General features: G+C 35.0%; 1 protein-coding gene across 1 annotated transcript in view; it reads right to left on the bottom strand.

Moving 5' to 3' along the window:
• LOC150101152 (protein zyg-11 homolog B-like) overlaps positions 1 to 13,465 on the bottom strand; it is a 287,455-nt gene that overhangs the window by 122,334 nt on the left and 151,656 nt on the right. Inside the window, exon 7 of the mRNA XM_090401483.1 lies at positions 9,977 to 10,087. Coding sequence (XP_090257609.1) covers positions 9,977 to 10,087 — 111 coding nt within the window. The remainder of the gene's footprint in view (positions 1 to 9,976; positions 10,088 to 13,465) is intronic.

The raw sequence follows: 13,465 nt of genomic DNA, 5'->3' as shown, positions 1-13,465 counted from the left end.
GGTATGTCCACCTTTGGCTTTGATCGCCTCCTGTACCCTTTGAGGGAGGTTTTCCACCAATGTGCAGCAGACATCAGGTGGAATTTGTCTCCATTCTTCGATCAAAGCAGCACTGAGTTCAGTGACAGATTGAGGACATGCTACTCTGGTCCTCGAACGTGTGTCATACAGAGTGGGTACGACACACTGTGGTAACAAGTGTTCACCAGGCTGCCTCCACATCTTGCCATCAGACTGGAAACAAGTAAGCCTTGATTCACTGCTCCAGAGTACCATTTTCCACTATTTTGCCAATTGTCCAGTTCGTAGACTCTTTGCACCAGGCCAGACAAGCTGCCTTGTTTGTTGTTGTGATGTTCACTTTATGTGCCGCTGCTCTACTGTGAAAACCCATTAAATGGAGTTCTTTCATACAGTATTAGTGCCTACCATGGTGTTACTGGCACTCTGGAACTCATCATGGGTGGTCTGTATTGATTGAGGCCTTTTTTTGCATGCCACACGTTTTAACACCCTCCTGTCCCTGTCAGTCATTTTCGACAGCCGTCCTGGGTGTTTTTCTGCACCAGTGATACCAGAACATCTCCATCTGTTGATCACATCACCAACTGTTGATTTTAGATGCTCCAGTTGAGAGGCAATGGCACGTATGGACATGCCACTAATGTGACAGCCCACGATGACACCTCTCTTGAAGTCACTGAGTTCACGTGTTGCCATACCATTTGTATTCAACTGCTACGATGAAATACTGCTTCCTACTATCTGTACACCGGTTTTTAGGTTATTAACAAACCTGGAATGTTCCATAACTTCAAATAACAGGGGTGTCCAGAAAATTACTGGTAGATAGTGTATACTGATGAAATGTATATCAACCTTTCATAATTATTTTCTTTCTCTTGCTTTCCATATAGCAAAAGAATTCCCCTGAATTACTGTTCTGACTGGCCAATCTCTTCTCATACTGTACTTTTTCTTTCTTTCTTTACTATGCTTGCCATCTTCCTAGCCTGTACTTTATACTGCTTATGCATCTGACTGCAGACAGTTTTGCACCTCCTCCATAACATCTTTTCCAACACCGCTTTGCTTGATTTTGCTGTCCATTCACTTTGGTCCTATACTTATTTAACTCTTGGTATGCAGTTATCAATACAGTCTTATCAATTCCCATGCTCTGTCAACATGTTTTCTTCATAGCTCATCAACCCAACATACTGATGAGAGTTGACTACAGATCTGCCCACAATAACCTTAGTTCTACACATATCCTCCTTTTGGCAGTAACCTTTATCTGTTTCACCACTTCTCAAACATGTCCTCATGATTATTCTCACCAACTTGTGGCAGTGCTAATATCACATCAACAACCATATCCTGTGAAGATATCACAAACCCAACACCCTAAAATCTTGAGTTGCTTTCATGTGATGGAAGCAACTCGACATTTTAATTACAGGGATCTACATTCCTGCAATTAAAATCTCCTATCAAGATCACCTTTTTACATGCCCAACCAATTTGAATATTTCACAATCAGTACTCTACATTCCCTGGTCTATAGCAATATCCTATTAGATATACTAATTTGTTAATTTCAACTTCATACCACATAGGTACAAATCTTCGTATGTATTACCATTTTCAACTTCCACTCTTTGTGGACAATTCCTCATTAACAGTATTTCCCCCCCTACTCATTTCACCCTCCTACCATTCCAGAAAATTGCATATCCTTCCATTTCTATCTGAAATGGAAGACAGTACATCATCCTTAGACAACAAGTTTCACTTACAGAAACTATCTCTGGGCATATATACTGACTCAATCAATACAACAAACTCAGCTCCCTTATTTCTAATACTCCTTACATTAGTATATTAACATAATAATCCCATTGTCTTTGAAGCCATCCCACCAACATCACTCTCTACTTTAGCCTGCTATACTATGCCTCTCTTTGGTCTGACAACTCCTATTTCCATTATTCTGATTTTGTCATTCATATTCATCTATGTTCACCTTTATGCATTATGGAATTATTATGAATTATTTATGGAAGCCAAGTTTGAATTTAAGTGTGACATTTCCATTTTGATTTTTCAATCTATAGCCATTTTGAGGTTTATTTCTGCCAAAGAATGGGAATATTCCTGGCATTCCAGGGAATACAGTAATATCCATTTTGTTTAAAAATCTTATCCCCTAAAATTTGCTAACACCTTTTATTATTCAAAGGGAGTAAGCAATGCCATTTAGCTGTTTATTATTTAAAGACTAGTGCACAGTTAATCTCCACCCACAAAATAGCTTGCCAAAAACCATCAGTGATTGTAACTGTCATCCAGAGTGGAGAGTACAGCAGACAACTTCCACCATGGTGTGGTCCAATAACTCTTCCAAGCTTCACATCCTCTGCAAACAACCGAATACTTCTCTGCAATCCAGTGACAATATCTGTGACAAAGATCCCAGTGCCAAGCATGTGGAATCCACACTTGTGACCTTTCTTTTTCTCAATCTCTCTCATACATAACCTTCTGAAATCTCTATCAGCTAGACAATTTCATATCTAATTCACTAACCTGATATCTAAATCCATATGTTGCAACTTAAATATCAACCTATCATGTGACTAGGATGAATGGTAGTAAGGAATGGGCTCTTGTGAGGATAATCACTTGAGAGAGGAGAGAATGTATGGAATATTACAGACTCAAACAATCTGAGGGAATAATAGGTATAGGAATACTGATAACACACTAATAACTTAAGCCTGAGCAAAGATTACTGGAATCAGTAAAACATGGTTAATAAAAGTTATCTTCCAATTTTCATTAAGCACATCTTCAGAGATGACTGGAGAAATTATAGTATACACTGAAGTGAGCAATGAGCTGTCATCTCAAAATATAGCATTGAAGGATTCTAGTTACTTCATTAGCAAAGTTCTTTGTTCTTGTCAACGTGGATTATACAAGTTTGTCAACTTGTACAATCCACAGCCACCACATAAGTTTTAAATATTATTATTTTGGAAAATAGAAAATGGAATTAAATAATTTTCTCATTTCAAATGGTATGGTAAGTAGTATATCTTGCTCATATTACTTAAGGGATTTCCAAAAAAAAAATATACCAATATAAATGAACATTATAAATACAGTATGATTCCACTGTGTGCTCTCAACAACACAATAATAAGGGAAAAGTTGTTTATAACTAACTTTTTTTTTTTCCTTACTGTATGTTTTTTCTAAGTTTTTTTTTTTTTTTTTTTTTTTTTTTTTGGCAGGCAGTTCACAAAATGATTTATTCTCTTCTCTAGCAAACCAAGTCCATAACTCTCATTTGCTTGTCCAGAGAGTGCAGTATTTTCTGAGAAAGGTGAAGATCGTTGAGCAGTTTCCACTTCCATAGTGGACCAAGTTTATTACTATGCATTCATTCACAATTATTCATGTTTGTTTTATTTAGTTTTTTTTTTTTTTTTTGAAGAATTAAGATGTCCATCGATGAAGAATGAACATCTTAATGAAGAAAAGAAGATGAACATCTTAATTTGAAGAATTAAGATGTTCATCAATGGACATCTTAATTCTTCCAAGAGGAAAAAACATTTCTCCAGTTTTCTTTGGCCTAATTCCAGCAGAATATTCATACAGTATTTCTGAGTATTATCTTTGGAACCACAATACTCAAAAGTACTATAACAGAATGGTAGTATTAAGGAATAGTCATTTATGTATGAGTAAAATAAAACACTGGTGGAAAGGGGTCTCGAGACATAGCCAGCATTATCAAGAAGCACACACACAGAGAGAGAATGCTTCAAAATCATAATTGGATATTTGTTCCTCTCAAATGATTATGAATTTGGAATGATTCAACTCTGCAAGTAGGTAGATGCAACATACACACATTATAGAAGACTGAGTGAAGTCACCCAGTCCTCAGAGTTGAAGAGTCCTCCATTAAGAGAGTGGAGTTCTTAATCACAAATCAATCGCCAACTATGTTGGTGACTGCACACATCAACAGAAAAACAATGCTGATAAACATGGTTACAAAGAAGATGGTTAAAAGAGAGATCAAAGAATTTTCTTCTAAATTCTGTTTAAAGGAAACTTTTAATGACTATGTGCAAAGAACTTGAATAGATGGAACTATCTTCATTAGCATCAATTTTTATCAAGTTTTATGTGTGTGTGTGTGTGGAGGGGGGCATTTATAAATGTCTTTTCTCTTGCCTGGAAAAGACTTTATAAATGTTCCTTGGTGTTTCCAGGTAACTCACCTTCAGCTAAAATAACCTCATCAGCGTTGTTGATGCTGAAAACAGGATTCATATATGGATCCTCCCAGCTTGAATCCATGTCATTTCAACTGTGTTATGGAGATGCGACACATTTTCGAAGTCCTGTAGCTCAGCTGGTATCAATGATAACTTTTGGTTGGAAAAACCTGAATTCAAATCCTAAAAGAAATCTTAATAAGGGATCTTCAAATGAAGGCAAGTTAGCCTATCTCATATGGTGGCAGAAGGTCCCTGCTCTCCTCTCAGAAATTAAGGTTTTTTGATCTTTCAAAACAGGCAAGCTGTTTTGCATGATAAAAAACATATGCAATTAATAAACATGATATATAATCTTTGCTATACTGGCCATAATTTGAAACAAAAACCAGACTTTTTTTTTTCACTCTACCTGGGACAGAAAAATATATTATGAACAGAAGCTGACACATAAGGCATTAATGCTTTTGTATTTGTAGAAGTTCATCATCATCATCATCAAATTCCTGCCATGTACCCTCAAGGGGTGTACAGGATATGACAGTACTACATGAAAAAATTACATCATTACTAACTTCCTATCTACAATTTTCCTCCAAATCAGTCTGTTACTTGTCAAGATTCCAACATTATCAGATCTTATATTTCTATCGTCTAACGCACTTTGTACCGTATCAATCCACCTATATCTTGGTCTTCCTCTGGGTCGTTTTCCTGCCAACCTGGCAGAGAACACTTGTTTTGCTAATCTTTCCTCTCCCATTCTATTTAAGTGACCATACCACCTGAGATTAGCTCTGCTAACGCATTCCTGGATGCTGACAATGTCAAGTTCTTTCCTAATATCCTCATTTTTAATATGATATTGCCATTGATGCCATCTGTTCACGCCTCTAATCTTTCTCAGGACTCTCATATCTGCGGTCTCTAGTCTTTGGTCAAGTGTTTTACTTCTGACCCAGCTCTCAGATCCATAAGTTAAAACTGGTTTGAACACTGTCTTGTATACAGCTAATTTCTCTCTTATTCCATATGAATTTATTCAATTGACTTCCCACCATACCAGCTTTGCTGATTCTGTTGTCTATTTCTATATTTAATTTACCATCTTCACTAAAAATCATGCCTAAGTAGCTTAAATGTTTTACTTGTTCCACAGGTTCTCCATTCACAACACAGTTGACATTTTCAATGATTCTGCCTATTTTCATTATCTTTGTCTTTTTATTGCAGATCTTCATACCATATCTATTACAACAGCTATTCAATTTAGTCAGAGAATCTTGGAGACTTGTAGCAGATTTATTTAGAAGTATACTATCATCCACATAAAGCAAAGAGCTGACATTAACACCTCCAATTTTGATATCAGGTTTAATACCACTTTCCTTCATAATGTGATCCATATAGATAATGAATAACAGAGGGGATAATGTACATCCTTGTCTCACACCAGATTTAACATTAAACCATCTTCCTGTACTTCCTTCAATTCTAACTGCTGACTTACAACTCAAATAAAGACTAAGTATTGCTTGATATAATGCCCCATTGACACCATATAACTGCAGCATATTGAATAGCTTCTCTCTTGGGACCTTGTCATATGCCTTTTCCAAATCGACAAAACTTAAATACAGATCTTTGTTATATTCCCATGCTTTCTCGACTATTTGTCGTAAAGTGAAGATCTGATCCTGACAGCCTCTATTTGACCTGAATCCAGCTTGTTCTTCACCAAGCTTTTCTTCCACAATTCTTTTTAACCGTTTCTCAAGTATACTTGCATAGATCTTGCCGGGAACACTCAGTAGGGAAATACCTCTGTAATTCTCACATTCAGTTTTATTTCCCTTTTTATATATGGGTACTATGAGAGCTCTACTCCAATCATCGGGAATTCGTCCCTCTGTCCAGGCTTTCTGAACTATGCAGTGCAGTCACTGTAAGACTTTTATACCACCATACTTCAGCATTTCTGGTTGAATATCATCTACTCCTGCTGCCTTTCCACATTTCAAGCCTTTGATGGCTTTTTCTGCTTCAAGTATGGATATGTATTCCTGACAGCATGCCTGGTCAGTGTTTTTTTTATCACTGTGCTGTCATCACTGCTTGTTTCGTTTAGCAGTTTTTCAAAGTAATTACTCCATACTTCAAGGATATCTTTTTCTCCTGTTTTCATGTCACCTTTGTAGAAGTTTTGAGTAGAAAATGAATGATATTTTGCAATTGACAAATAGATCATTTTGATTCTTTGATGGCACCAATTTCATTTCAGTAGTATAGAGAGAGAGAGAGAGAGAGAGAGAGACACCACCATTTATACAATGCTGACTATTGTAGCATTATATAAATTTGAATAATATTTTTTCATAATATTTTTTCGTTACAATAACAATGTACTTATTGAATATCATACAGTTACTCCCAAATGTATCAAACAATTGAATATAATTTACCACAAAATTGAATATATGAAATATAAGTTTAGATATAATCTTCTGTATATATATAAATAGAATTATAGACAGAATCATATAATAACATGGAAACAGGTTGTTGTTAGTTTACCATAATATAACATGCAGGTATAGAGAAACAATCAAATTATTAATAACTAGCAACTTTTGTTACAATTTCTTGTTTTTCTTTAATCTCATTAATATTTAATAAATTAAAACTTCGATAACAGTATCTTCTGACACACAGCCATGGAAAACTGAAATTTAAAACTGTACTCTGATTTCATTTTTTTTAAATGTTAATTAAAATAGATTTAAATGGCCGTGTTTCTCACTGTTCATTATAATTTCATGCACTATAAAAATATTTAACTATACAATAACACGTATGTCACAGTAAAATAAATTTATTATGTAATTATATCTTTGCATATCTGTAGGCATAAATACAAACAGGCAAACAACAATAAGGAAATTGAATAAGAAAACAGAGTGCATGTTTAAAATGGAATTCCTCTAGATACAGAATTGTATGTTCATAAATTAAAACTATTTGCTGAATTTAAAAAAATATATATACAGGAATACCTAGATTATCGCGGTTATTGCTGCCACCAAAGATACCGCAATAATCGAATCCGCAAAAATCAGGAAAAATAATGCATGCAAAATGGGTGATCATTTCCAAGGATTTTTCAAATCTATTAATTAAATTTTATATATGAAGTAAGAAAGAAATGTGTTAAACGTGTTAAATAAAAAATGAAGGTTCATTTAGAAAAATGAGATTATTCTTTAATCTTTATTTATATATAAGGAGTACATACAGTACATACGATTATTCTTTCTTGGATAAAAATTGGTGTAGAGTTGCCTGGTGAAATTTTTCTTTTTTTTTTTCGTATAAAACTTGGTAGCAACGGATGGAATTTTCAATTTCCTGACAAACTTTCACTGATTGCTAGAGATTAGAATCGCAGTTCAAGGTTTTCTTTTTCTTTAAAATTTTCAGCAATTCTAAACATTTTGTCCATTTCTTTGAAGGTAAATTCCTTCGGTGCCACGTCAATTTGAGCATTGCAAGCACGTTCTCTCTCGAGGTTAATTAGGTCTTCTTCATCTAGCTCCTTATCATGTGACTGAAGCAGGTCCTGAACATCACCTTTTCCAATTTCTTTAAGTCCTAGATCGAAGCCAAGCTTAGTTATATCATTGATAACACCGGTTACTTCATTTTCAAATCCTTTAAAATCATTTGCACAATGAGGAATAATCTTTTGCCATGCCGCTCTCAGGTTGCTAGATGTTACTTCACTCCATGCTTCCTTGACATTCTCAATGCAATTTTTGATCTTGAATGCCTTCCAGAATTCTGTCAGTCATAGCGTCATCTCCTGTGGTCTTTTCTATTGCTTGTGAAAAAGTACTTCGTAGGTAATAATATGCCTTAAAGGATGCGATTACACCTTGATCCACTGACTGGATGATGGAAGTGGTATTAGGTGGTAAATAAATAACTTTTACATTTTTGCACAAATCATTCAGTGCTGTTGGATGACTAGGTGCATTATCTAATATCAACAAGATTTTAAAATCAAGATTTAATGACTTGCAGTACCTTTTCAGCTTCAGGACAAAAACAGTTTTTAAACCAATCCTCAAAAATAGTTTGTCATCTAAGCTTTTCTATTGAATCTCCAATGAACAGGGAGAAAATTTTTATCTAAACTTCTAAGTGGGTGAGGATTTTGCGAACGATAAATAAAGAGAGGCTTCATCTTGTAATCTCCAGAAGCATTACCACGTAGTAAAAGTGTTACATGCCCCTTCGAAACCTTGTAGCCAGGCTGTGATTTTTCATTTTTTGCTAAAAATGTTTTAGTGGGCATTTTTTTCCATAATAAGCCTGTTTCGTCAGCATTAAATATCTGATCATCGGTATAATTTCCTTCTTCAATGACCTGTTTCAATTCACCAGGAAAACTAGCTGCTGCTTTTTCATCGGCACTTGCAATTTCACCTTGTACACCAACACTATGATTGCTCGATCGCTTTTTGAACCGTTCAAACCACCCTGAACTTGCAGAGAAAGTTTCTTCCACTACTGAGACGAAATCATTTTCGCTTTCTAATTGTTTTCTTTTTAAAGTTTCAAACAAATTCAATGCTTTTGTTTTTATAGTCAATTGACTAAGAGGAATTCTCTTTTGGTTACAATCTTCTATCCACACTGACAATAGCATTTCCATTTCAATCATAAGATTGCTTCTGTTTCTCATAGTTTGGGACCCAGAAGAGGTCGATGCACTTTGTCCTAGTTGCTTATAGTTTGCAGCATGGTCTAAAATATGGCGAACGCTTGATTCATTTAGATTGTACTCCCTTGCAATTTTGGCTTTGGTTATGCCTGCTTCATACTTATTTATCATATGCAACTTATCTTCTAAGCTGATCACTCTACGTTTCTTCTTGATATCTGTATACTTGATATCATCCTTGTTTCTTTTAGCATTCATTGTAGGGGTAAATAAGAAGAGAAATAAACATCCACATGTATTTCAGGCAAAGGCGGAAAGTTACTGTGAGCAGGCACTGTCGGATAAAAATGAAGCGCTACAAGAGAGTGATACCTGGAGAGTGGCGACTCAAACTGGTTGCATATGTAGTGGGCTACATCTCGTGGGCGCGATAATTCGAATTTGGAACACAATAATTGGAATTTTGGTATCAAATTATAAACCGCGATAAATCAATACTCGCGATAATCTAGGTATTCCTGTATAAAAAAGAGATAAAATTTGTTAATACAATTGAGGATAACAATTTTCGAAGTATAGTGAGGCAGTCGCTAGAGCTGAGATTAGGTCTATTAAGTAAGGCTTCAGTACTTTCTTTGTACAAATGTTGATGACCACACCCATCTTATCAAATCTCACAAATCGGGCTTTGAAAAAATGAAAAACTTGATATATTATTTTCAACTGATTTTAACTCAGCCCAACAGTTTTCTTATTCCATTCCTTATTGTTGTCTGCTGCTTGATATCTTACAATACGCAAGACAAAATATTTAAGTAATAAATTTTATTTATTTTACTGGGATGTACATATTATTCTATAGTTATGGATACTTCACAGGTTTCATTATACAAGAAAATAAAAAATACTTATTTGGTCATTAATGCACTCTATTAAATGATAAGTAAATTTATACCTTTGCAGCAAGGATGGAACAAATAGCAACTGACATTCGATTCATAGAAGGGTCTTCAAATGCTACAAGAGAATCCATAACCAGTCTGGCACATCGATATCTGTCAAAAGTCTGAAGAAAAACATTTTCTATAGTGACCAGGTCTGAATACTGTATCTTTCCTATAAAAGTTCTTCCAACAAAATAATTTTTTTAAAATAAAAACATAAATTTCAATTAAAAGCACGAGTCAAGTTAAAATGGGAAAAAAGGAATCCTTAATTTGTTGCATGAAGAAGCAATAATGGTCTTATAACACTCCTCAAAGCTATCTCTTAAAAGTGCTCAAGTATCATCAAGATTTTTTTTTTTTTAGATAACGAAACCTATCCATCTGATATAGTTGAATTGTTCAAGTTTGTTATTCCATCAGGTTACTTCACCTGGAAAGGTCAAATTTACAAGCAAGAAGAAGGAACAGCAATGGGATCTCCTTTATCACCAAACCTAGCAAACTTGTTTCTAGAACACCTTGAGGAAAAAATATTCACTACCCAAACCAAAAATTTGGTTAAGATATGTCGATGACGTATTTGCAGTCTGGGATCATCCCGAACATGAATTACAACTGTTTCTAGATAAAATTAACCTTCTTCATCATTGCATCACCTTTACTTTAGAAAAAGAATCTCCACAGGATATCTCCTTTTTGGATTTACACATCCAAAGAAAAGAAGACGGTTCCATCGCCACATCTGTCTTTCGCAAGCCTACATTCTCAGGTCACTACATTCACAATTCTTCCGCTCATCATCCATCTCATCAATCTGGCATTATTAAATCACTAGTTTCCAGAGCACACAAATTCTGCTCCTCTGAAGAATCTTTAAACCAAGAATTAGAAGTAATCAAAAATACAGATATCCTAAATGGATATAATCCAAAAACAACTCAAAAAATCATCAGTCACTTCTCCACACATCAAACCAGACAGGAAGAAGTCCATAGGATTCCCATACCTTACGTCAAAGGCATCTCTGAATGTCTTTCTAAAATTATGAAGAAATACAATTTTGCCACTACTTACAAACCTATCAACCAAATCTATAACTTGTTACCTTCTCCTAAGGACAAACTCTCACCTCTGATGTTACCTGGCGTTTATGAGATCCCATGCTCCTGCAAATTGTCTTACTTTGGTCAGACAGGTAGGTCTGTTCAGAAACGCATCTCAGAACATCAAGACCACATTCATCTTTTCAAACCACAGAAATCTGGTCTCTCCCAACATGGAGTTGAAAATCCAAACCATAGGATCCATTGGGAAAAGTCTGAACTTTTACATAGATCTTTATATAAACATGAACGTTTATACAAAGACAGTTCTAAAGCCCTACTACAAAGACCAAATTTAAACCACAATAATGTTCTTACTATTCCTAAAGTATGGGAAATTGTCATACAAAATTGTGTTAATTTTTTTTTTTTACTTCTGTAACACGTTACGCACATTTAATGAGATTCTATTGTAATCATGTGCCCTAACTGTAAGTTAGTCCTATTATTGTTTTAAACTACTGTACTGATGATGTCCTATGATACTTAGGATGAAATATTTACAATTAAATAATTTTCATTGTGGTTAATACGTGTGTTTCTTTTAATTATCAAGATGCCCACAGTTTACATAACTAAGATGAATAATTTAGGTTAGTTATAGCAAACAGTTTGCTACAGTGAATTTTAGCACACCACTGTATACCTATGGGACTCTTCAATACTTTGTTATAGTAATCAAATCTATTATAACAGTGTTTTCTAGAGCGAGCTGAATATATGAAGAGCAAGATATTTTTTGCCTGTGTCTAAAATAACAGAATGAAAATGATAATTATAATAATTAGTGTGTTTGCATAAATGTGGAAAATATAAACTTCAGAAAAGTTCTACACATTTATGGAAAAATTATAATGAAAATTGTTCAGAGAGGGTGGATAAAAAATTCAGTTTAATTCATATAGGAATACACTGCTTGAAGCAGAGAAACCAGACTTCATGGCACTGCAAGTTAACTTAAAAAGAAACTAATGCACAGAAATGATAAAACATTGGATCCACAATGTGGATAGGTAAGAAATTATTTAATAAAATAACTACTGGTACTGGATGGAATAATAGCCAAGGTAACTAAACTATGGCTATATAGTTAGTATATTACATCCATCAATTCCATGCATTCTCTAGTCCAGGGTTTCTCAACTTTTCCTATGACGGAACACTTCACAAATCCTGAAATTTTAATGATACAACCTTCATTAGAGTTGAATATCATCGGTCTCATATCTAATGTAAAGCTAAGCTCACACTATTGCTGCAGCTGGCTGTATCGCATTGCAAAAATGTGACAGCACACACCACAAGCATGTTGGGCCGCATCACATCGCATTGACCTTGCTTGTGACCGCACGATTCCTAGAATAGATACCTCTATACTTCACTCATGCTCAGACGTGTCGACTACGGGCGGCTGAGTTGAGGCCAGTACGCGCCGGCCTTAATAGTACAATCCACACACAAAGTGAGGAGTGCCTAGTTTTCAAACATGTTTGAACTTGTCACAGAATTTAAAACCATTCCAGGCGTGTATTAATTTTGATTATTTTTCACAGAACACTTATTTACTTTCCGCAGAACACCAGCGTTCCACAGAACAGTTAGGGAAATGCTGCTCTAGACAGTGTATTTTTGCAAGATGGAAAAAACCCTGCTACCTCATTATCAGACCAGCTTACTTATTACATATATAAAAAAATGGCTTAAGTGTTGTTCAGAACTTTTGGAAATAGTCAATCCAGAGCTATGGTCTATTCCAATTTCCATCTCTGAAAATGCAGCTAGTAAAGAATTTGAAAAGGTGAGGAATTGCCATCTGAAAAAATTTACTGAGCTTCAACAAAGCTGCTCCCTACAACTATAGAAAGAATGCATAGTAGTAAATGTATCATTGCAAACACTCAGAAGATACAGTCAGAATACTTAGTTGTGGATATAATTTTGCCGTTACACCCAAAACAGTACTGGTTTTAAAAATTATGACCAGTGTAGAATGTTATATCTATGAACTTGTACCCACAGTGGCAAATAACATTTGATTGGATGTGGTTAACTAAAGCTGATAACAGAAATGCTACTGTCATGATGAACCACACAGAGTACAATGAGGGACTGCTATGGGTTTCCCTATCCCCCCCCCAGAAAACTTCTGTACGGAGCATTTTGAAAACCAAGTGCTCAATGCAGACACACTTAAACCAACAGCTTGGCTGCACTATATTGATGATGTTTAGTACACTATATTGATGATGTTTAGTTTGCTGTTTAGTACATCTTAGCAGTCAACTTACTAAAATAAACTTCATCATAGAAAAAGAAAGTAACAATAGTCTTTCCTTTTCAGCTATGCTGGTGACATGACTTCCTAATGGCTCATTATCCTTGTCTGTGTACAGA

This window comes from Typopeltis vanoorti, chromosome 12 (genome assembly GCF_054136105.1).
Source record: "Typopeltis vanoorti isolate ZY-2024b chromosome 12, IOZ_Tvanoo_1.0, whole genome shotgun sequence".
Lineage (NCBI taxonomy): Eukaryota > Metazoa > Arthropoda > Arachnida > Uropygi > Thelyphonidae > Typopeltis > Typopeltis vanoorti.
Note: the sequence above shows the minus strand (reverse complement) of the source record. Positions and strands in the feature narration are given on the sequence as shown.